The 25,254-nt window shown below is 57.5% G+C and overlaps 1 protein-coding gene across 1 annotated transcript in view; it reads right to left on the bottom strand.

The window, feature by feature from the left end:
- The window catches only part of ZC3H3 (zinc finger CCCH-type containing 3), a 97,852-nt gene extending 73,014 nt beyond the window's left edge, over positions 1-24,838 (bottom strand). Inside the window, exons 1-3 of the mRNA XM_046641755.1 lie at positions 24,712-24,838; positions 21,944-23,261; positions 20,438-20,634 (exon numbers count right to left, since the gene is read on the bottom strand). Of these exons, the coding sequence (XP_046497711.1) occupies positions 20,438-20,634; positions 21,944-23,261; positions 24,712-24,799 (1,603 nt within the window). The 5' untranslated portion in view covers positions 24,800-24,838. The remainder of the gene's footprint in view (positions 1-20,437; positions 20,635-21,943; positions 23,262-24,711) is intronic.
- Positions 24,839-25,254: the final 416 nt, after the last annotated feature.

Raw genomic sequence — 25,254 nt, 5'->3', positions numbered from 1 at the left:
GGAGGAGGGTCAGGCTAGAGGGGATGTGCCCACTCACGTGTCCCTGAGGTCTCTCTGGTGCTGACCAAGTGACCAGCACCCCCAGCCAGGCTTCCCTGAGGGGCGCAGTCCACCCTGAAAGAGAACTTAAGGACCCGTGGTCTCAGTGGAGCCCAAATCTCTGCGGATGTCCTGAGTTCTCACAACACGTGCCACCCCCTTAACCATAGCTGCACATGGCACCTCAGGGGACCCACAGGTGATGCTCTCTGCCTGAGGCCCTATCTCCTTTGGCTCGTTAAATCTCAGCCCTCTGATCTCCACAGGAGCCTGTCCCACCTGCGTGCCTCCTCTAGGGACAATGGCCACAGAGGTACAGGCAGGCAGGCCTACAGGAGGCTCTCAGGGCACCACTGGCCGGGGCACCAGAAGTCAGTTGCACATGGTCACCTGGTCACCCTGGCCATTCTCACGTCTGCCCACCAGGCCCAGCACTCTGGTGGGCAGAGCCAACAATGCACTCAGCCTGGGCCTGGCCCTGCACGCCTCCCCCTGCCCAGGTGGCTTCCCTGCGGGGCCCAGCACATGGGGTGGGGGTCACACTGCTCTGGAGGCACCCCTGAAACAGGCCATCTTTCACTCTACAAGATGTCTCAGGCCGAACAGGCTCGCATCTCTCTCTGCACCCTGTAGGGAAGACAGTTTATGTCCGGCATGAGGACTTCCCGTGGGCAGAAACGCCCACACTGCTGAGGACACATACTGTCTTATAGGACAATCTGCTGCCACTCCCATGGGATGTTGGTTCGCTCTCACAACAGCTCTGGGAGGGCTCCCCACCCTGCCCAGCGCACCTGGCCCTTTGCTGGCAGTCACTGTGTGCCCAGAGCCCTTCCCAAAGCCTCCTCCTCGGCAGGTTGGGCTCCAGGGCCGTAGCCAGTGTCACACCTCACACCATGGGCTGCTGCCTCCCATCACGGGAGCTCCCCCATGCACTCCCACTTGCACCTGCCACTTAATCGCTCTGCCGCTGATGTGGAAAGGGCAGATAGGAGAGAAGTTGCCAGAGCCCATCACGGATCCATGCAGCTCGGAGCACACTGTGAAGAGGAAGCACGGCAGCTCCGGAGTCAACTCAAAAAGCGCAGAGCCCTGCAGAATGACAACCAACGGGCTGGGGGCGCTGGGGCAGGGGTGGGGCTACAGCCAGAGGGTGGCCCAGAGCACCTGCCTGCAAAGGTAGCTCTCCTGGGCAGAGGCAGTCAGGGGAAGGGCCGGCCCCGGGAACGGGAGCCTGGGCTCCAGTCCATTCCAGGCTGATGCGCTGAGGGCACTGGGCAGCACCTGGTCTCCTCATCCACCAGCAGGCAGGAGAGGCACAAGGGGCAGCATATCTCTTAGGTCCCTACTGCCCAAAAACTTTAATGAGCTGGGAATGGGGAAGTGTGCAGGGACAAGACCCCCAGCCTGGCACCATGCCCTGCGGGCGCCCCACAGCATCCTGGCTCCCTCAGCACATTCCCCCAGAGCAGGGTGGCTGACACAGAGCAGGCCCAGGGCTGCTCCCTCAGGCTTTCGCCCAACAAAGCTACAGAAGGTGGGGACAGGCCACAGGGCAAAGGTAGACAGCAGCCTGTGCCTGGCCGAGAGGGAGTGCTGGCCCTGGAACCCACAGGGGCCTCTCGGAGCACAGCTCCTTTGGGTGAGCTGTGCTTCCTGCACTGGTGGCTGCGTGGCCCTGGGTTCAGCCCTCCAGGGGGACACAGGAAGCAGTGGGGAGGCCAACAGCTTGCTTCCACACAATGCAGCCCCTACAGCAAGGGAACTGATCAGCCTCCCTGAGTTGGACACCTGGTCCCGATGGTGCATGGACCACTCAGCAGCAGAAGCAAGTGTGCAAACCCTGCTGGGCCCTGTGCCAGAGACACCAGAAGGGCCTGGGGCTTATCTCTGAGGCCAGGGCTCCTTCCTGCCAGACCTGGGAGACAGACACTCGAGCAAACCAACAAATAATTGGACACTTAAAGATTAGAAGTGACGGGATTTACAGCTGTTGTATGAGGCTATAGATTTCCTTTGCAAATTCCATCAATTCTATGCATTTAGACAAAGGCTTCAAATTGGAAGACTACCTGTGTGAGCACTGAGAGCCCCAGGCCATGCAGGGTGACGCCAGCAGGGTCCCGATGGGCCATGGTGTCTTCTCAGGGTCCTCCTAGCCTAGCTCGCTCCCAGGCTGGGCTCCACCTGGAAAAGACTCCACCTGTGCACCAACCCCCGACACTGGAAATCCTGGAGAGCTAGACAGGACAGCTGGCCTCCTGCTGGGAGCGAGGACCCTTGACAGCAAACAGGCCATTGTTATGGACTTGAGGGAAGCTACTACCATGGACACGAGAGAAGATGAGAAAGCAGGAGGGCCACAAAGAGCAGAGGGCTCCACAGACACAAGATCACAAGATCTACCGAGAAGCTCCGACAGCTAAGGAGGCGCAGTCCCTCTGCCAAGGGACACATAGCCCCGCCCTTTCCAGGACAACCCAGCCCATAGCCCTCATGTCCCACCTTTGGCAGAGCCACCCACAGGACCCAGCAGGACAGGAAGCAGAGGGTCTCAGCTCGGACCCTGGGGGGAGGGGGCCCATCCTTGGTGCCTGTCCTGAGGGGGCTACATCCGTGTCAACATGCTCCCATGAGGATGTGGGCGGGGGGGCCAACCAAAGGGACACAGCCTTGGAGACTCCAAGCAAGCACGCCACCCACGACCTGCCTGCTGGCTCCTGGACAGCAAGCCTTTCCTGCCTTTTTATCCCAGAGCCCACAACCCTTCCTGCCATCCTGCAAGGAGAGGCAGGGTCTCAGGTGCACAGGGGTGAGGGGCCAGGCCAGGTTCTCAGCAGGACAGGCCAGTGTCACCTGGTCCTGCTCTATTCTTTCCCTGGCTGCCAGCAGCTCCCGCACACCATAGACTGAGAGAAGGAGAGTGAGGTGCTCGGGAAGCTGGAGACCCACCAGCCCAGCCCACACGCCCCACGGGGGGAAACCCTCTACCCACCCAGGTCCGCTCAGCACCAGCAGAGCCCTCTCTGTGCTCAGGCAGGCTCTGCCCTCCTGGGCCAAGAGGAGTATCCCCTGAGGCAGTCAGTTCTTGTCAGGGCCTAGAAAAGCACCAGAGACGCTGACCCTTTCCCTCAGGCAGCCTGGGCACCAGGGCCCACTGCCTGTGGCTGCCCTGGGAAGTCCAAGACTCTCCCTGGGTGATTCCGAGGGCCTGCCAGCATGAGCACCACCACCCCAGCTGTCACTCAACCCGGCTCAGCAACTCCATGCCTGCCCCTAGGCAAGGTGCACCCCCAGGCTCCTCATCCAGCCCGCACCGCCTATACCCTAACCCAGGCCTGCCCAGCTCCACCACAACAGGCTCTGCATGCTGACTGGGCACGGCCACCAGAGGCCTCTCCCAGGGCCTGCAGCTGGGGCAGGGAGAAGCCTGCAGGTGCAAGGCCACTGTCTAGGAGGCCCACAGGCTGTCCCAAAGGGCTCCATCCACCAGGCTGCCCTGTCAACACTACACCCCAGAGACCTCTCAGAGACCACAGGTCAATGAGCCACCCCTGTCCCCAACACACAGGTCACCGGGACACGTGAAGCTGCCCTTCCTCCCCCACCAATCACACACTGGGCACTCCAGTGCACCCATCCTACAAATAGGAGAGTGGGCCGCTAGATGCAAGGATGGTCTGAGTCGGTTCCCACTGCCCCCTCTGCCCCCAGCACAGACCCTGCTCTACCGCACCAACCTGCTGGCAAAGTGAGCAGCCCTGGCCGCACCGCCAAGGGAGAGCTAGGCCAGCAGCCCTCCTGAGCGCCCACAGCCCACCCCGGGCCCACGGGGCTGCAGGCTGGCTCCACCTGGCCCTGCACAGAGCCCCGCCAGCCATCAAAGCTGCACTCAGTCCAGTCCCACAGGCAACCTGCCTGGGCATTCTCACGCCAGGGGCACACACTCCCCACACTGCTCTTGACTCTGCAGGTCTGTGTCCCTGAGGGCTGCACATCCTGTCTGGGGGAAGATGACAGCATCCAGCCTCGGGTTATCTCCATAGTTCCATATCCAAAGTCTACCACTCCATACAAAATAACCAGATGTACAAACAAATCAGACTTGGCCCAAAACTCAGAAGAAAAATCCAAACAATGGAATGAACAGGGATCCAGATAAGTGAGTGGTTAGACACGGACTTTAAAAAATTATTAATAGTTCAAGGGCTTAAAGACAGGATTGTAAATTTTGGCAGGGACCTAGAAACTATTACAAAAGATAAATGGAAATTTTGGAACTTAAAAATAACTGAAACTAAGACCTCAATGGATGGGTTTAGTAGCAGATTATACAAAGCTGAACAGCCAATAAGTAAACTAGAAATAGGTTAGAAGAAACTGTCCAGATTTAAGCACGGAGAAAAAAAATTATGGAAGATACAGAAAGAACACAGGAGACATGTAAGATATGGTGAAAAGGTTTAATATAAATGCAGCTGAGAGCCCAGAAGGAGAGGTGAGAAGAAAGCAGGAGTCATACTTAAAGATACAATAGCTAAGGATTTTCCAAAATTGATAAAAACCATCAAGCCACAGATTCAAGAAATATCACAAACCCTAAGCAGGATAAGTGAAAAGTACACTAAACACAGCACAGCACAGCACAACGGCTGAGACCCAAAGACAGAGGGCAATCTCAGTAGCAGCCAGAGGGAGAGGCCGAGGGAGAGGCTGGCTGGGAGCGGCGGCTGACCTCCCCACCCAGCAGTGCGGGTGGAAGGCAGCAGGAGGCTCTCTTGCCAGCGTGGAAGGAAAACGCCCGCCAGCCCCAAAGGCTTTACACAGCAAAAATACCGCTCAGAGATTAAAGCAAAAACAAAGACTTTTCAGATAAACATCTACTAAGAGAAATGGTCCCCAGTAGACCTGCAACATTAAAGGGAATGTTAAGAGGTACTCTTCAAGCAGAAGTAGAGGAAGGAACGAAGAGAAATGGAAGAAGAAACACATAGGTAAACTAAGTAAATGCTGACTGTCTAAAATGTTTTGTGAAGTCTAAAATATTCAGAGAATTAAAATCGTGATCGTTCCAGCAGGTGAGAGGGAAGAAGGGGAGACAGTTTAAGTACTCCAAGTTCTTATTCTAACTGAGAAGTGATCAGATGGTAATTTCTAAGTGTCGATAACAGTAAGTCAAGAAAGTACAATATAACCTCTGGAGAAACCACTGAAATAAGAAAAAAATGTATAATAAGCTAATTGAGGAGAAAATGGAATAAAAAAATATATCCAAAAGAAAAAAAAAGACACAGAACAGGTGGAACAAAGAAAAACCACATGATCAGACGGCAGATTTAAACCCAAATACGTTAGTAATTACATTAAGTACGAACAGACTAAATCTTTTCTTAGAAAGATAATTTCAGACTGCACTTACAAACCAACAATTTGCAGGGGTTGGCCCAGTGCATAGTGGTTAAGTTTGCGCACTCTGCTTCGGTGGCCCAGGGTTCGCCAGTTCGGATCCGGGGCACAAACCTAAGCACTGCTTATCAAGCCATGCTGTGGCAGGCATCCCACATATAAAAAACAGAGGAAGATGGGCATGGATGTTAGCTCATGGCCAATCTTCCTCAGCAAAAACAGAAGGATTAGTGGCGGATGTTAGCTCAGGGCTAATCTTCCTAAAAAAAAAGCCCCCAACAATTTGCAGTATACAAAAAAAATATACAAACAGACAGTAGTCCCCCCTTATCTGTGGTTTCACTTTCCGTGGTTTCAGTTACCTGAGGTCAACCAAGGTCCAAAAACATTAAACAGAAAATTCCAGAAATAAACAATTCCTAAGTTTTAAATTGCACACCATTCTGAGCAGTGGGATGAAATCTCGTACCGTCCCACTCTGTCCCTCGAGGGATGAGAATCATCCCTGTGTGCAGCAGATCCACGCTGTAAGCATCGCCCGCCTGTGAGTCACTTAGTACTGTCTCAGTTATCAGATCGACTGTTGGGGTATCGCAGTGCTTGTATTCAAGTCACCCTTATTTTACTTCATAATGGCCCCAAAGCAGAGGAATAGTGATGATGGCAATTCGGATTTGCCAAAGAGAATCTGTAAAGTGCTTCTTTTTTTTCTTTTTTTTTTTTTCTTTTTTTTATTTTTTAAAGATTTTATTTTTTCCTTTTTCTCTCCAAAGCCCCCCAGTACACAGTTGTGTATTCTTCGTCGTGGGTCCTTCTAGTTGTGGCATGTGGGACGCTGCCTCAGCGTGGTTTGATGAGCAGTGCCATGTCCGCGCCCAGGATATGAACCAACGAAACACAGGGCCGCCTGCAGCAGAGCGCACGAACTTAACCACTCGGCCACGGGGCCAGCCCCGTAAAGTGCTTCTTTTAAGTGAAAAGGTGAAAGTTGTCGACTTAATAAGGAAAGGAAAAAAATCGTAAGTAGAGGTGCTAAGATCTACAGTAGATTTTATTACAGTATATTGTTATAATTATTCTATTTTATTATTAATTGTTGTTAATCTCTAAGTGTGCCTAATCTATAAAGTAAGCTTTATCATAGATCTGTATTACAGTCCACAAGCGTTTCGGTCAATGACGGATGGCATATACGACAGTGGTCCCATAAGATTAGTACCACAGAGCCTCGGTGCGCAGGTAGGCTGTATCATCTGGGTTTGTGTAAGTACACCCTGTGATGTTCACACAAGGGCGAAATTGCCTAACGATGCATTCCTCAGTATGTATCTCCATTGTTAAGCAACGCATGACTGTTCAGGAAAAAACACAGTTTGTATAAGGTTGGGGACTATCCACGGTTTCAGGCATCCACTGGGGGTATTGGAACACATCCCCCGCAGCTTATAAGAGGGGACTACTATAATACAGAAATTACATATAATTACATGTAGTATTTGTATATATTGTGTATGTCTGTATACACATATGTACACACATTTGGCAATACTAACTAAAAGAAAACCAGTGTCGCTATACTTATATCAGAGAAAGCAAAAGCAGACTTTAAGGCAAAAAGCATTACTGGAGATAAAAAGGGAAATCTCATAACATTAAAAGATTCAATCCACCAGGGAGATATAACAATTCTAAACTGGTTCACACTCAGTAAAGTGACTTCAAAATATTTAACGCAAAGTCGACAACCAGAGAAATGAACCAATTCACAAGCACAGTGGAAGATTCGACACACCTCCCTCAGTGCCTGTGGGACAGACAGACGCCCTCCCCGCCCCCAAATCAGTAAGTGTACAGAAGAGCTGAACAACAGGATTAATACAATTCACTTCATAGGACCCCACACCCAACAACTGGAATCCCGTTCTTTTCAAGTGCGCACAAGAGCTTTACCAAAACTGACCATAACCTGGACCATGAAATAAGTCTTGGCAAAATTCAAAGGCCTGAGACCACACAGACTGTGCCCACGGCGGACTCAGGCTAGAGAGCAGTAATTACCAGTAACTTCAGAAATCCCCACAGGTTCAGAAATGAAGCAATACCCTTCTAAATAAGCCATGGGTCAACGAAAAAAATCACAACGAAAATTAGAAAAAATTTTGGAAGAAAACAAAACAACTTGCAGAATACAGCTAAAGCTATGCTTAGGGGGAAATTTATAACCTTACAATTACATATTTTAGAAAAAAAGAGAGATTGAAGGCCAACCGTCCAACCACCTGGTCCTAGCCCTGCAACCGAGCTCAGGTCCACCGGCCTGTGTGGTCAGCTCTGAACCTGAACAGCAGCCCAAGCCCCTGGCCTCTGCTCCCTAGCTGCCCGTCTCCCCACTTGCTGCCCCTTGGGGCACTGTCTCAGAGACCAGAGTCAAGAAGAAACACACATCAGCCACCCCAGCACCCAGGGCAGCAAGAAGGGCACTGTGGCTCTGCAGCCTCTCCATCTACTCGCCCGTCCTTCACAAGCCAAGGGGATAACACAGTGTGAGGTGGCAGCCAGATCCGGAAAATGAACCACCACCCCATCTGGTAGCTTCTTCCTTTAAAACGCAAGGAATAAGGAAAGCCAGGCTAAAGAGAAACACACTCCCAGAGTTCCTTTTCGAAATGCCCATCTCTGGGCCCAAACACAGCTGCCCACTTTGGCCCCCCTATCCCCATGCCGAGCAGAGGGACAGGAAAGGGCAGCTCAGACCTGGCTCAGGGCCACACCGCTGGCTCTCAGAGTCTCAGAGAAAGAGTCCACTGTGTTACCGCCGGGCCAGCACATGTCCAGGCCGAGGTATGCAGGTGAAGGGGCTCTCGGTGCAGGTCCCTTGGGAGTGATGGAAGCCTCGCCGGGCTTCTCCCACAGGGCCAGGCACCAAAGCCCCAACCTTAGGCAGCTGAGGCCATAGGAGGGGACAGGCCACGGGACTGCTGTCCTCCCCAAACTCAGCTACTGTCCCTCTCCAGAGGCCTGAACCAGAAGGTCCACCCTGGGGAAACCATGTCCCCACCATGGCCAGGGTGGTCTTCCTCCTCCGTCCACCTGTCCTCAGCAGGAAAGAAGTCTGCCCAGAATGCACAGGCCTCACAGGCACTTCCCCCACACAGCTCCCAGCGCTGCGACCTGGAGCTCACGGATGGCCTGGCTGCCACTCTAGCTCTTAGCAGCCCTGAGGGGATGGTACTGTGCTGGGGAATGGTCTCAGGGCATCCCAAAGTCACAGGCACCTGGCCCCAGCCAGGCCACCCAGCACCAAGCACTCATCCTGGCTCCTTCTCCATTGTGAAAAACGTCCCGACCAGGAGGCACCGAGGGGTCAGCTGGGTCACGCCCCTCAGGCCTGGTACCCTGGTTTCAGCTCCAAATGCCACAGGGAACAAGAGACAGCAGGGAAAGGAGGCCCCAGGGACCCACGAGGGTAGTGGCAGAGAAGTGGTGGCCCCACTCCAGTCCTCCCTAGGGCCAAGAGTTCAGACCCCCAGGCCTTCTGCAGCCAGGTGTGACCCACTAGTCCTCAAGGCAGAGGTCTGTCATCCACCCCAAGGTGCAGAGGAGGAAAAGGAGGCTGAGAGGCCGGTGACCTGCTGAGGCCACTGGCCACTAACTTGATGCCAAGGCATCCTCAGCATAGCTCAGGGCCACCCACCAATCAGGCACCACTCAGCCTGACAGCACACACTGAAGCTGGCACTTGGGCCCTCCGTGCCCTGGCCCCGTCTGCATGCATCTCCAAGGAGCATCCCCACTTAGCTCCTGGATGCCCTGATAGGATTCTGTCACCCAGGACTCAAACACAGCCGCCAGCCTGGACATCAGCCTGTACCAAATTCTTACCAAGGGACAGGAGGGGGCTCGTGGACTGGGAGTGAGCAGGCCCTTCGGGGGCAGCCTGTGCCTCTGCACCCCTTCCCAGGAGGCCTCTCCAGGCCTGCTTCCTCGCCTCCTTGCCCACCTGGACTCTGCCAGTCATGTAGCAGCTCCTGCACCTGCCATCCCTGCCTGGGACCATTGAGCTCCTCCCACCCTGTCTCCACTTCAGTGGTGACACCCACTGTGTGCCCTGTAGCTGGCATGGAGCCCAGCAGCCTCCACAGGCCACACAAAGGCACACAGGCCCACACTCAGGTACAGACTGCCGCCTGCAGAGAAACAGGTCCCTCCCCTGCCTCACTTTCTGTCCCTGGTAAGTGGGCCACCTTGAGCTCAGGGTCTGGAACAACAGTCACTCAACAAACTTAACTTGGCTTCTTCCCTCCCTTGGCTGCCTCCCTCCAAGCCCGTGCCCAGGACGGGGCGCTGACAGCTGGTTCTGGCTACACAGGGACACAGTCCACTGGGCAGCGTGTCAGTAGGAGGCGGGGCAGAAAGACATTCCTAACACTTAGAACTAATGAAGCCAAGGTGCTGGCAGCCTTGCGAACAGCCTTCTTGGAGGCTGGGAGAAGAAAGAGGGTCAGGCAGCTGTGGGTCCTCCTGCCTGGTGTGTTCACTTGTCAGTGTGCGGGTGTGCCTTCATGCCAGGCAACTCCAGGTGAAGGAAAGTCACACCTGCTCAGACACCTGCACTGCCCGTCGGCGCTCACCGTGCACTCTGCTCAGCACACACCCTCACCCTGTCCCCAGGTTCCTTTCCACCTGCTGGCCCTCAGGAAGCCCTGCCCAGCCCAGCGCCATCTCCCTGCCTCCCAGCCAGCCGGCCAGTCTCTGTCTTCTCTCTGCCACCAAGAGTCACATCTGTGCTGGTATCATCCCTTTTCGTCCCCATGCCAGAGGGGACCTCGCGGGCTGGGCCATCAGCCACATACCCAGTACAGCGTCTAGGTCTCAGCAATACTCAGTGACCGTTTGATTACCAGGATCAGAGATGGCACAGAGGAACGGGTAAGTAACAGGAAGACAAGGTGCCCTGTGGGCAGGAGACACCAGCCAAGGCTGCTTCCTCCCCCAGAGACCTTCCATTTCCCAGCCCCTGCCTCGACAGCTCCTCGGGCCGGCAGCCCCCCTGCTCTTGCCACGCCAACCCAGTACCAGGCCACATCAGTACCAGGAGACATCAAGAGGAAGTGGCACTTCCTCCCTACCAGGACCTCACTTCAGCATACCAATGTACAGCTGGCATGGGAAACCATCAGTCGGTTGGGAACATGGGGGGCCCTGACCGAGACCCACATCCATGGGGAGCTCTGGCCATGCTCAGCTCTGCCCTGAGGGATCCCCTAACACGGAGCACGCCAAAGGCCTGGTGCCACAGCAGGTGTCCACAGGTGAGGGTTTTGGGCGGGGTCAAAAGAGGCAGGGGGCGGGCTGTCCTCAGCAGGAAGCAGGAGTGGGACCCAGGACCTGGATGGGGGTGCCCAGCACCCTTCTGACAGCTGTGGAGATAAGGTGCCAAAGTCCAGGGAACTGGAAGGCCACATTCCACCTCCAGCAGGGGGGAGCTGCCCGCCCTTTCACCAGGCAGCCCCCCTGATGCTGAACCCCTTTCCCTAGGGAAGGGAGGGGCCAGGCCCAGGAGAGCTGGGGGAACAGACCAACCCAGGGACAGGCCACAGGAAGAGCACTGGGAGCAGAGGGGGAGGGCAGGGCCATGGAGTCAGCAGCTGGTGGGCTTGAGACAGCCCGAGACAAGGTGGCTATGCAGAGCCTTCGTCCTGTACCCCAGTGCCCACTGATGCCAGGGTCCTGCAAGCCCACTGGGTTGAGAGGGATCCTCAGATCAGGCTGGGCTCGGTGGGCCAGGACACAGGGGTATGCCACCCTTGGCACACCCTCTCCACTTATCAGACACAAGGAGCAGCCCAAGCTGTCCCCAACCTGGCCGAGGCCCACAAGAAGGATGCTCCCCAGACCCAGTGGTGTGAGCTCCGGCCATCCGGAGAACATCATCACTCCTTCCCTGCCCAGGAGTCCGGCTGGCAGGTTCCGGGGCTTCAGCCTCACAGCATCACTTGGGCAACCCAGCCACACAGAGGTCACAGCCCCGTCAAGGCTCCCAGCCTGCCTTGAGCCACATGAGTGTCACGTGCACACAGACATGCACTCTTATGCCAGTTCTTACAGAATAATTAATTAGCACAGCCACGACAAATGTAAAATCAGAGGCCTCCACACGCCGGAATATTTACACGGGACTCACAGGGCACCACGGCTGCTTTCCGTAGCGCCTAATTCAGCACTTTCTTTTTCCCTGTGAAAGCAGGACTCTGGATTTAACTGCTCTCACACCCTGCACGGTGTTTGCTGTAGTAAAACTGAATGACCCAACTGCATACCAGTGAATGATGACGGATCGCAGACCCCGCTGCAGCAGGAAACTCCAGCAGCTGCCCCATCTAGCATCTGTGAAGCCCCACCCTAAACACCTGACTGACCCACTCCTTCAATAAGCCCAGCCACCCCTGGGAGACAACCCCTGGTCCCGGTCACAGATGTGGAAATGGAAGGAGGCAATGCCAGCACCAGCCGGGAGGCTCCTGACCCGTGATCGCTGGCCCCTGGGGAAAGGCCCGGGATGTGAGCCCCAGACGCTTCCCAGCGCACGATAGGAGAGCACGGGGACACCATGGGAAAGTCACCCAGCCCTGGCCCTGCTGTCCTCCCTGCCATGACACAGCAAGCCCACCTCCAACCTCCCACCTGCCCTCCTCCTCCTTAGCTGTGGGTGGGAGCCAGAGCCCTCCTGGGGCTGTGGCAAGAACTGCTGTGTCCCTGTCCACAACACAGGACCTGGACTCAACTGCAGGTCTCCTACTCCCCGACGAGGCTGGGATCAGCAGCCTCCGGCTAACCCAGGAGAAGAGTGCCAGCCGGCACTGTGAGGAGGGCCACGGGGCCAGTGCCGCACCATGCCGTGCTCCAGAGGCTGGCCCTGGGCAGGCAGTGATGCCTCCATCACCAGGCTTCTCTGCTGCAGGCACTGTGCCCTGGAGTCTGGGCACTAACCGAAAGCCCATCCTCCATGACAATGAGCCTCCCAGAGAGCCACACAGCCCAGAGGGTCCACCCAGCAGCCCGCCTGCAGGGTAGGGCACAGCCACTCTAAGCTAGCGACCCATCTGCTCCCAACCATCCCAAAGCACCCTCATCGAGCACTAGTGGTGAGAACTCCTTCTTCCTGTGGAGGATTTGCTCTGCCCCCTCTGCCCACTGACCCTCCCACAACCCTGAGGCCAACACAGGCCATGCACAGGACTGCCCAGTGCCAAGCAGCAGGTTTCTTAGCTGCCTCCTGAAAGCAGTGCTGCAGCGCTGCTGCCTGGCTCACAGCCTGCCCCTGCTCCAGGGGCACACGTGGTCAGAGGGGAGGTGGGGCCTGGTCAGAGAAGGGTGGGGCATGTGAGAAGGGTGGCGCCTGGTCAGAGAAGGGCAGGGCAGGCAGACAGCCTGAGCTGAGTTTTTCCATGAACCAGGAACCACAGGACTTCAGAGCAGGAGGCGAAGTGAGGACGGTGTTAAAAGCCCCCACGGCAGCTGCGCAAGGGGCTACTGGGGCATAGAGCATGCAGCCAGCAACTCCCCGCAGGTGCAGCCCAAGTCTTCTGAGCTGGTGCTGGCTCAGCGAGAGCCCCACAGACATCCCTGGACAATCTCAGTGCATCCCCATAGGCTTCAAGGAGCAGACCCGGGCAGCTGAGAAGGTCTGCTCTGACCTCTACAGGAACAGGAAGGCACTGGAGGAAAGGGACGGCCTCAAGGCAGGCCCTTGAGGACTGAATGACCAGCAGTGAGTGGGGGGCAGCCCCAGGCTGTCCCCTTGCAGTCAGCCCACAGAGCCCCATCCAGGGACTAGGGGGCCAGTGGGTGGGATCCACTGCCCAGTGAGCACTGTGTACCTGAGGGAACCAAGGCCTCCACAGGTCCCTGTTCTGGGGCTAGGGGAGGGTAGGACAGCCACCCAGGGGGCTTGGTGAGGGGCTTAGGTACTGAGGGGGTCAGGCCAGAGGAGGGGCTCCACGGGGAGCTCACACAGGGAGGGACTCCCCAAGCACTTCCTTGCAGAAACTCAGAGAATGGGTGTCCCGGTTCCGGGGAACACTTGCACTCATGCAGGGTGGCCACCCCAGCTCTGGGGACGCCAGCCAGAGAAGCTCCACACTGGCTACCACCATGGTGACCCATCGAGGTCCAGACAAGCGTCCAAGACCATGCCTGCCTTTTCTGCCAGTGACCTAGGGCGAATGGACACCTCCCACTTCTCACCTGTAAATAGGTGACAGTAGTTCCTCCAAACCATGTCACTGGCATGGCAGATGAAAGGACATGTAGCAAGCACTCACCACATGCCCTGCGAGCTCTCAGCCAGAGGCAGGCCTGGCTCCTGTGAAAGCTTCGGCAGCCCTCAGGTCCACACCTGAGACCACGAAAACTGGGCCCTTCCTGTCCACCACAGCCCTGCCCACACCGCCCTGAGCAACCCCCAGGCCCACCCCCTCACTCACCACTCTGGCCACTCGTCTGTGCAGTCCAGGGCTTTCACAGCAGGGCCCCGGGCTCAAGACAGGCAGGGGAGAGCAAGGAGGGAGGTTATCACGACACGTCCAGCGTCCCGGTCAGGTAAGGCAGAGGGGCCATCCCACCCCAGCGACTTCTTGGAGGTGACAACACCACAGCCCACCCACCTGCCTGCCCACCCATGGCTTCTCCTTGGCACACGACGGCAAACATTGCCAAGTGGCTGGTAGGAATCCCATGACCTGTTGCCACCATGAAGCCCCCCAGCCTAGGGCCCAGGGTATCAGGTGAGCCACCAGCCTCCATGCCACAGGCAAGTGCATTGGCCCTCCCTCCTGGCCTGCTTGGGTGCGTGTGGGCTGAGTAGCACCCTCTCTGCATACAGGGAGCCAGGTTCAGAGGCACTCATCAAGCCTGTCACCTCACGGCAGCCCGAGTCGCAGCACTGGGCCCAATGTGGCTAGAGGAGGACGAACCACAGAGCTGGCCCTGAATCCCCGGGCACTGCACGGGAGGGAGAGCCTCGTGGGCTATGCATACTATAAGCACTGCACGCTGGGATTACTAATTGCCGCAATTACATGGATGGTAAACCGGAAACCGTTTCTGAGGTCTAACAGGTTTTCCTCTCTTCTGCCTTCAGTGCCTGTCCGCCCTGAGACAGATCAATAGGGTCTCTGTGCAGCTGAGATGCAGTAGTCCGCACCAGTCCTCAGCAAATGCACCTCCCCTCGGTCATCTCTCAATTCCCCAGCTGCCAAAGGACCCATCCCCCAGAGAAAGAAGGAACGAAGGTCGGAGGCACACCGACAGCTGAGGGGGAGACCCTCCACCCTCCTGGCCCTCAGCTCCCATGGGAGCAGAGGGGGTCAAATGGCAACCTCCGGGCTGCCCCCTAGCCAAAGTCTGACTCTAGGTCCAGGGAACTGGGCAGGGGATCAGAGGGCAGGGGAGGGGGACGGGAGGCAGAGGAGGGAAAGCAAGAGGAGGAGTCAGTCAGTCCCCGAGGCGAGGCCCCAGCCTGCTGAACAATGCACTTTTGAATTCAATTAAAGCGGATTATCTGTTGTGCCAAATAAATTGTGTACAGCATATATCCTGCGGTACTTTACACCTCCGGGCTCATTACTCCCTAACTGTTTCCTCCTGTTTATGCGCTCTCAAATTAAATTGCTGATAATATGCGCCAAAATAAAAAATGAGCGCACCTTGTCCCAAGAAAATTGATTCTCCCTGTTCCTGAACCGGCGATTGCCAGGTTTTATATACTCTGTTCCTGGTGATCATTAGTAATTCAATTTTCTTTTTATTAGCCCCCTTATCTGCTGAGCAATATAGTGGCAGAGCTGACCTCTTTCGCACGGGTAAATGTTTAAAATCTTTTCCCTGATTAATTTTGCCAGTTAAGAAAAAGAGGAGAAATGGCCCGGCTCTTAGCCATCACAATGAATAAAGCTTAATGTTGATTGTGATGGAATTTCTAATGCCAGGGAAATTGATTGAAGGCGGCAATTACGCTGCAATAGTAACTCAAGGGAGATGGGATCGCTTTCTCCTGGCCGTAGCCTTTTGGTTATTTAAAACAATCCAATTTGCAAGGATAATTATGTATTAGTATTTTATCTGCCACTTGAAATGAACAGGGGAGTTTCGATACTGGCCCAGCATTAGCAGGTTATTGCTGCAAATTACTTGATATCTGCTTTCTTTCACATAAAGAGGAAATTAGGCAATCAATTACCAGAAAAAGGTGGGCAGAAGGATAAGAGGGGCAAGTGCGCCCTCTGCCGGCCACCAGGCTGGCAGGGCTGATATTGGGACCTGGGGCTGTGCTGCGGGCAGCTTCTGGAGGCCCCTCAGCCCCTCCCTCCCTCCCACGGCCGGTGCAGGAGCCCAGAAGGGGTCAGGTCCCTCCCCAACCCTGTCTAAGAGGACCGCTGGACCTGGGGCTAGCATTTGTGTGGGGAAACTGAGAAGAGAAGCCTCAACGCATCAAGATGAAGAAACAACCCCTGCCCCCTGACCCCATCCACAGGAGGCCCTGCCGGCTGGCCTCTAGCCCAGGGTCTGCAGCTTTCAGGAGGCAGGAGAGCATGACCTAGGCAATGTGGACACACACACACACACCAGGTGCTCCAGCCTATCAAGGAAGAGCCAGAAGGACTCACTCACCCCAAGCACCTACAGCATTAAATGAAAGTGTGTGTGAGGCAGCCAGGCTGGTCCTCCCAGGAGCCCCCAGCCCAGGACATGGAGGCAGGCAGAGTAGGGAGGGAGGGAGGCGGGGAGATGGGAGACAGGAGAGGGGAGACAGCAGGCCTTGCAGGAGGGGCCTAGGGGAGCCACACGCTGACCCTATCACAGCCCTCAGCCCAGGGAAATGCTCATCCTCCCTCCTATCCCCACCACAAGGACCTCTGCCCACCTCAGGGTCCCAAGGTGGCCATGCCTGGGGCCACCTGCCCAGCATCTAACGTCTCTGTGCGAGCATGTTCCATGAGCTCCCTGCCCATATCGATGAGGATCCCACTCTTTGGCCTGGCATTCAAATCCTCACCCACAGGCTCATCCTGCTGCACTGCCCCCTCCAGGCCTGCTGGACACTCCTGGGGGGACACCCAACACAGCCCCCTCATGCCCTTGAGCACACTCATGTAGGTCCCAGGTCCCTCCCCTGTCCCACTCTGGCTTCCCTGCATAACCAGAACCAACCTCCTTCCCTTACTGTCCTCTACACGACCCTTCCCCATCATGTAGTCCCACCGGCCCTCTGGCCTCAGCCCCTCCCACCCTCCAGGATGCCAGCCACACAGGGCCTCTCTCTGCTCCTGGAACACGGCAAAGCTCATTCCCACCTGTTCCCTTCACCTTCAGAGATGTGCACTGTTCACTGCTCTCCTCACTCAGGTCTCAGCTCAGGCATCACCTCCCCCCAGAAGCCCCTGACTGCCTGCTAACACCACCCCTGCCCCTCCCAGCAGCTCTCTACTGCATTATCCATTTTCTTCTCCTCAGACTGCTTTTACCACCTGAAAGCATCTTTTCGATCTGTTTACAAGTACCCAGGTAGCTGCTTGTCTCCACCACCACAACATGGCTCCAGCATCCACAGCATCCCCGAGACAACACAGTACCCTGCACAAAGGTGCTCCATATATGTTTATTGAATAGATGGGAGGGTGTGGATGGCGAGGGATCAGGGCATGGATGGATGGATGGAGGATGGACGGAACATGGAAGGATAGATGGATGGATGGATAAATGGGGGTGGAGGATGGGTAGAACATGGAGGATAGACGGATGGAGGATGGATGGATGTGTGGATAAATGAGTGGATGGATGGATAGATGGTAGATGAAGGACTGACGGATGGAGAATGGCTGGGTGGAGTACGAAGGGATGGAAAACAGACGGGGGGATGGATAAGTGGTGATCAATAAGTGGACAAATGGGTCGATGGAGCACGTATGGATGAAGGATGGATGGATGGCGGAAGGATGGATGGGGGATGGATAAGCGGATGAGTGAGTAGAAGCCTTCTCCAAGCACGTCCCCCAAAAGAACTCTCTCCCTTCCCTCTCCTCCACTTCCCTCCCAGGGCTTTCTGTGCCATAGTTATTGTGTCTGTCTATAATTACGAGATTATTCATTCACCTCCTAAGACAGGAGCTGTGTCAGCCCCCTCAAGACTGCAATCCCACCCCACATCCCCAGAGTGGCTGGTCCAAAGCCTTTCTCCTCCTCCTACACAGCACTTGCACCTGCCCTGCCCGTGGGAGACAGGCTCCGTCATCCCCAGCCTACTCCGACTCTGCTCTAAGCCTAACAAGGTAACCGTCCTGGGCAAGAGCAAGCCACGGGCACCAGCAAGCAAAGGCTGAGCCTGCGGCACAGCTCCCAGGAGGACGCACACAGCCTTCCTCTCTCCCTGACTCAGCCTGCTTACCAAATGTGCAGGCTCAGCCTCCATGCTAGTCCAGCTGGCAGCCAGCATGAGCATCCTAGAACGTCTCTGCTTTGCCCTCATGCCAGCTCCAGGCTATGGCCCCAGGACATTGCCCATATGGCTCTGCCGGGCTCTCTAGCTCCTCGGCAGCCCCTCAGCCAACAGTTCCTGCAGCAAGGCCATTGCCAGGCTTTTCCTGTGCCTGGGGCAGCCCTCATCCCAGCCTCCTAAGCCACACCAGAGCCCTCCCGCCCAGAGCAGGGAAAGAGAACACTGTGGACTGCCCACCTGGCCGCAAAGCGCAGCTTCATGTGGAGGGTTCCAGCTATTGCTGGCCTTGCCCTGTCTGGAGAGGGCTTCTCAGTCTGCAGGTCCCCAGCCCATGAGACAGAATGAACTTCTCTACCATGTGGCACTTATTCCTCAGGAATGCCTACCACATGAGACAGAAACAGTCTGTCTCAGGCCTGTCTGCCCCTAGACCACGCTCCTTGGGGCCAAGCCACAGTCAAGGCCAGCTCTGCTGAACTCCTGGTAAAGCAGCTGACACACGGCAAGAGCACAGGCTGGAAGTCAAGGTGTGCCCGCCCAGGACACCCACAATCCCTCAGTGCCCACCCCTGTATCAGGTCCCTCACTGCCCACCTGCATCAGGACCCTCAGTGCCCACCCCTGCATCGGGACCCTCAGTGCCCACCCCTGCATCAGGACCCTCACTGCCCACCCCTGCATCAGGACCCTCAGTGCCCACCCCTGCATTGGGACCCTCAGTGACCACCCCTGCATTGGGACCCTCAGTGACCACCCCTGCATCAAGACACAGCACCCCAGGGAGTCAGGAGGGGGCCCTGAGGCCTGGCCCTTGTCTACTGCATCCCTGGCACACCCAACACCCGGCCCAGCAGTTGCTCCACAAACACTTGCTTCCAGGCCCAGCAAGGAGGCCTGATGCCCAGCAGATGCTCACCAGCACTCCAGGAATCCAGTTCCCCAGAGAGCACTGGTGCCAGGAAAGGCTCAAGAAGGCAGGACGGGAAGCAGTGACTCCCAGGCAAGCCAGACCCAGGCCTAGAGAGCTAAGGCAGGGATGCTGCTGCTCTGAGAGCAATGGACCAGGGCAGCCCTTCCAGCTGGGCACATGCAGGGTCCAGATCACACTGTCTGCTCACATTCAGACTAGCTAAGGAAGACGAGCCTGAGCACAGAGGACCCACCAGGCTGGGGCCAGCTGGGGCTCCTGGTTGGGACATTCCTCTCGCAAGACACCTCATGTGACGTCCTTGTCATTCAAGTCTCCCTGAACTATCACCTCCTCGAAGGGCCTGTCTGGCTACCTGGTCTCTATTTGCCTCGACAGACTCTCCTCATGGCAAGTAGCCATGGAACTGTCTCAGCACGCAAGCCTCAGGAGGGCAGAAGGGAGTACCTCTGCCTCATGACTCCTGGACCCCCAGCATCTGGACTGGGATGCGGAGAGGCTCAGGGACACACACAGCTCCCACAGGTGGCCGGTGTGGCAGCTCATCTCTGAGGACAGATCTCCACCTGTAACTTCTCTTCCGCTTACCCAGACCTCTGCTGGCTCTGACAACACTGTGACAGAGAAGAGCTGCAGGAGCCAGGAGTCCCCACAGAGGTCCACAGGTCCACAAGTACAATCTCCTGGCCTTTTTCCCAGCTGCTCCAAGAGGCCACTTGAACCCCCAGCTGCCCTCAACCTCCCTGGGGGCTCAGCCATCCCCTGCTGGCCTACCAAAGCTGGGGGCATCTTCAACTCATCCTCCCCAGTCAGTCCTGGGGCAGCCCGGCCACTGGTCAACCCACCACCTTCTCTCCATTCTCAGTCAGTTCTGCAGCCAAGGCCCAACCTCCAATCCAGCCACCTCACTGTGGCCACCAGGCACCATCATCGGGCCCCCTTTGCTCTGTCACCCGGGGACGAAGTCCACACTCACCACAGCACACAGGATGTGGCAGCCAAAGAAGGATGGGTGGACAGTCAGAACCCTCCAGCCTCACTTCCTCACGTCTCCCTTGTGGCCCCAATCAGCCCTCCACCTGGGACCCCACACTCCACCCTTGTGTGACCAGCTCCCACACAGGTGCTCAGTTCTACCCAGGTAACCACTCCCCCAGAGCCTTCTCCAAAGCCCTGCTGGCCTGCCAAGGACAGTGCCCTCAGCTGGGTCCCCTAAACACCAGGTGCAGCACAGCGGTGGAGCACAAGTCCCAGATGGGACTGCCCAGGGCCAAACCTGCTCGGCCTACAGAGGGATGCACTGAAAAGGCTGCCACACGCCTGCCCAGTAGAATCTCCCCACCTAGAGTGTAGGGAACAGGGCCCCGGCCCTTCTCCTCCTCCACTCACCAGCCCAGGCCAGCCACAGCCCACTAGGCTGAGCACTCTTGGGCCAGGGCCCTGACAGCTCAAGGTAGATGGCAAAGGTCGTTCCTAACAGGCGAGCAGAGCCAGCGCAGGCCCAGGGAGAGGTGGGGCTCCCAGGCCCAGCTCAGCCCGCTTCCCAGAGCCCCTCCTGCTGGTCCTACCTTCCTTGGTGGAGAGGTGGGCTCGGCTTAGAGGCGTGGAGCAAAGCCGGTGCCGGGTGACCTGCATGAGGCCCTTGTTGGGGGTCTTCTTCAAAACAGGGCTGCTCTTCCCCCGGAAGGCCTGTCTCCGCCGCATGCTGAACTGGCTCTTGGCAGTGGCAGCAGGTGGGGGACTGCTCTTCTTGTCCCCGGGAAGGCTGCAGAAATAACAAGCAAGCAGCTCCCAAGAGGCTCCCTGATGGGCAGTTCCCCACCCCCTTGCCTACCTGGATTCCAGTGCCATGGATCCCAGCATCATGGAATCGGCCCCAGGAGGCAGCCAGCCCCAGTGGGTTCCAGCCCAACCCGCTCTGCCTTCTCACCTAATCAGCCACAGCAGCTGGCTGATGGCTGCTCCCCTCACCCTCGGCAGTGAGGCTCCCAGCCACAACCATGGAGGATCCTGGAGCCAGGGCAGGCAAAGAGCAGAGGAGAGCAGCCCCAGCCCTTGACCCCTGCCAGGTGTGTCCACACACGTCTTCTCCATCTCCCTAGCCCAGATGAGCCCCAACATGGGGCTGGAGGGGCACAAAGGAGAAGGGTGCCATCCCAGAGGAAGAGCTGCCATCAACCTCCCCAGCCCTCTCTGCGGGAAGGGCTACTTCTCACAGCTCCCCTTTCCACACTTGCTGAAACAGAGGAGGCTGCCAGCCAGAAAAAGTGAGGGGAGGCCAGGAAGCCTGTATAATCCAAGATGGCACCTGTCTGGGAGAGCAGGGCCAAAGACCAAGGTCAGACAGTAGGAAGGACCTCCGGAGGGGGAATCACAGCGAGGATGGCACGTGCCACCATGTCTGATGGTAGAGGCAGGTCTTCTGCCCTTGCCATTAGTAGCTCCCACGATTAAGTCCCTGACCCCAGACCAAGCACTGAGCCATGACATCATCTTTGAGCCTCCTCACAGTCTGCGAGGGTAGAGGGCCAGGAAAGTGACTCATGTTCAAGGAGGTGGTGACTTACCCAGTACCTGGCCACCAAGGGGGCAGCCTTCCTCCCTGGTGGAAGAATGACCCCTCCCGCAGACACACTGCACCCTGGGTTTGCTAGCCCAGTGCCTGGCCCAGGCACAAAGCAGGCCATCCACAAACCCTGTGGTTGTGCCCTAGCGGTTTCTGGTCTCTCACCAACAGGAGAAAAGGTGGGCTTCCTGGCACCCACTTCCAACTGTCCTCACCTAGCTGGGGGCACCAGGCAAGCCCCTGGCCATGCTGAGCCCCCCTTACTCATCTGTAAGGCACAGCAGTAACCCCAGCCTCATTCCTAGTGGGAACGTTAATGGCACCACACCCAACATTCCATGCTCAGCCCTGACCTGGCAGGGTGCCAGGTGATGCTTCATTTCCTCTTCCCACACTCCTGCAGGTGGGCCATCCCACTGGCTCTGCATACCAAGGAAGGAGCTCACTGGGACCAGTCTTACCCCCGCCTGCCCAGACAGGACCCTAGGGTGGCAGCAGGGACACATACCTAGCACTCCCCCGCCTCCGGATGATCTTGGTACGGCTCTTCACTTTGTAAGCCGAGATCGGGGTCTCACTGAAGAGGGGCTTCAAGTCGCTGGGTCCCACTGCTGGTCTGTCCCCTGGGGGGGACCTAGATGGGACTGGAGAGAGCTGGGAGGCATGGTCCTTGCTGCCAGCCTCTGACTGCCAACGGAAGGAGGAGGAAGAGGCGGCAGAGGGGCTGGAGGCCTTCCACTTGTACTTGCTGGGGGAGGCCCCAGGTGTGGAGGACATGGCCGACCTCCTGGGCTTGGCATCCAGGTTGGCTCTGAGCTGCGGCTTGTCCACTCGTTCTGCTGTGCCAAGGGGGGTCTTGCTCACATTCTCTGAGGCAGATCTGGGACTGAGGGCCCTCCGAGTAGCACGGGGACTCTTCGCCGAGGCAGCCACCCATTTGTAGTTGTTCTTCCGGAACTTATTGGTTCGACAGGACACAAGCAGTGAGGCCTCTGGGGTCTGCCTGGGTCCAGAAGCTGGTCTAGCTGGGTCTGCCACCAAGCCAGAGGGAGCTGGCTGATCTGGGTGGTTGGCATTTGCTCCTCCGTCCCCAAGGAGCTGTGCAACACAGCTTGCCACAGACTGAGAGCCCACCTTCCGACCCAGGGCCATGCCTCCACGTTGGAGCAAGGTGGAGGACATGGAGTGTGCCTTGACCAAAACTGTGCTCTCACTGACCGTCCGCTGGGGCTCCGAGGGGCTGTCACTCACATTGCTCACAGACTTCACCACCCGGGGCTTGCCAGGCTCCTTCTGGCAGACCAGAAGGGAGTCCTCTGCACTGCAGCTCCCCTTGGCTCTTCCTGGCCTCAAGGGTTGCTGCTGCCCGCCAGGGGGCTCGCCCTCACCTTCCTGAGGCCTGTGGTGGCTCCTGGGGGAGTCCTCACGTTCTTCCCAGGAGCCCCGCGGGACCCCTGCCGCACTAGCCGAGCTCGGCTTTGAAGGTGGTTTGATTTTGATGACCATGTTCTGATCTGGACTGAGCTGGACCTGCCTCTCCAGGACATACTGCTGGGGGTCGGAACGCTGGCTGCTCCTGGCCCCGAGGGGCGGCCGTGAGGCACAGTCGCCAGACAGGTCCAAGGACCCTGGGGGCCGATTCACAAGGGAGTATTTCTTGCGCCATGCAGGCCCGTGGTTTGGGGAGAAGCCCCTCCGGCTCGGACAAGGGTAGCGAGCACTGAAGGCCCTGCTGCTGTTGTAAGCGGGTGGCTGCCATCGAGAAGCGGCTGAGGTGCCTGGGACAGGGGCACTGCCATGGAGGTTTTTGTAGTCATCAATCAGACCTGAAAAGACAGAATCACAGGCTCAGTTAACCAGAGGGTGAGAGTAAAATCAATAAGAAACTACTGACAATCTCCTTGCCACCCAGCTGACAAGACAGCCCCGACGCCACCTCAGCCCTCAGTCCCTGCCAGGTCCCAGTGCAGGAGGGGCAGCCCCTAGTGCCTGAGAACCACTGAGGCCCCCAGGCCTGTCTTTTCCATGAGCCTTTTCCATCAGTCCTACTTCAGCCTATTTCCGGCCACTTATCCTGAAAACGCACCCCTTTGGCAACATTCTCTATTTGCCGGGAATATTATGCTGGGCCCACAATCCTTTGAGGGGAAATGTCACTCGATATGAAGAGACCAGCAAGGCCCCATGCTGTAATGCCTGGACAAGAAGGGAGTCAGTCAGCCAGGAGGCCCTCTGCTTGCCCACAGTTGGAAAGGGTGCAGGACCAAAGTTTAGTGATCTTCCTGCCTGACACATAGGTCAATGAATGCAATGCAACTGACAACACTGGGCACTCCACACTTGACAAGAACGTCACACCATCCTCCCCTAAGGAGAGGAGGGGCCTGATCGTCTGGAGCCCAGTGCAGTGGACTGACACAACCCTTTCAAAGGAAGCTCTGGGTAGCTGTTCAGGGGGCAGGGGGAGTGGGGTGGGGAGTGGGCACAGACCTTGTCAGGAACAACCCAGGGCGTTACAACTCGACCAACAAACCAGTAGCCAGCCTCTCAGTTACAACACTCCCCCAACACAGGTCCTGCCCCCAGGCCCAAAGAGAGCCACGTCCAGACCTGGTGACACCTCAGGACAGGTATGGAGGAATCCCAAGAAGTGGCTTCAGGGCCCCACCAGACCATCTGGACTCTCCCCCATACACACTTTCCAAGTCCTTAAGTCTTCTCTTCGTGAGAATAACCTCAAAAAGGAATTTCTTTACCAAGTATAGAAAGTCCAACTCAGGTCTAAAATTTGAAAAGGGTAGAAACTGAGGCTCGGGGAGCCTGGGCCTGGAATATCAAGGGGGGTGTGACTGTCCCGAGGGGAGGAGCGCAAAACCGGGCGCCCGGGGAAGAAACACACCCCTGGTCCCGGGCGGCTCTACCACGCCGCACTGCCGGGCGCCGAGAGCGAGGGGGCGCCGAGGACTGGCCTGCCCGTTGGGGGTGGGGGGCGCCTCCCGCCGGTTACTAAGCGACGGCCCGCCGCCACCCGCCGCAGCGCCGGAAGGGTCCGCACTACCCGTCGGACGAAACCTGGGCAGGGGGCTAACCCCGGCCGGCCCGGAAGCCCCTCCGGGTCCCCCACCCCCTGCCCGACCCTACCCACTTCCCCACCCCACCTGACCCGGCCGTCGAGACCGCGGGCGGGGAGCGACCCTGTTCGGAGAGGCAGGTGGGGGCCCGCCATGAGGTGAGAAGAAAGAAAGGGACGCGCGACCCCGGCCCGGCCCGACCCACCCTGCAGGAGGCGTATCTGTCGCCGTAATTGCTCCTTTTCCTCCATCTCCACAGTCCGCGACGCCCGGCCAGGCCCCCGCGACGTCATCGCCGCGCGACCGTTTCCCCGCGGGCGGGGTGGGGCGGAGCGCGGGGAAGTGCAGAGACTGCGCACTTTGGCCAGGCCGGGGCGTCGGCAGGGCCGTGCCGTCGCCCCGGCAACGCCGGGGGGGGGGGGGGGGAGGGGGCCACGCACGCGCAGAGGGAGAGTTTGTTGACGTCACTACGGAGCGCTGGGAAGCGGCCTCAGCTCGCTTGGGGAGGAGGTGGCTGGGGGCAGGTGGTCGCCGGCCTCGAGCGGTTGGGCCTGGCTTCTCCGCTACGGGCTGTTGTTCCCTACATGGCTGGGCGAGTGGACGAGACCGGGACGCCACCCCACACGCAGCGGTGTTCCTTCCCCAGTGTCCGCGTAGAATTACCGTCTTGGGGCTCCGGGAGGCGACCTGGTGGGACGAGGGCCCACGGGGTTCTGTTAACACTGTTCCGTGGGCCAGGGCAGGAGAA

Source organism: Equus quagga, chromosome 16, assembly GCF_021613505.1.
Source record: "Equus quagga isolate Etosha38 chromosome 16, UCLA_HA_Equagga_1.0, whole genome shotgun sequence".
Taxonomy (NCBI): domain Eukaryota; kingdom Metazoa; phylum Chordata; class Mammalia; order Perissodactyla; family Equidae; genus Equus; species Equus quagga.
Note: the sequence above shows the minus strand (reverse complement) of the source record. Positions and strands in the feature narration are given on the sequence as shown.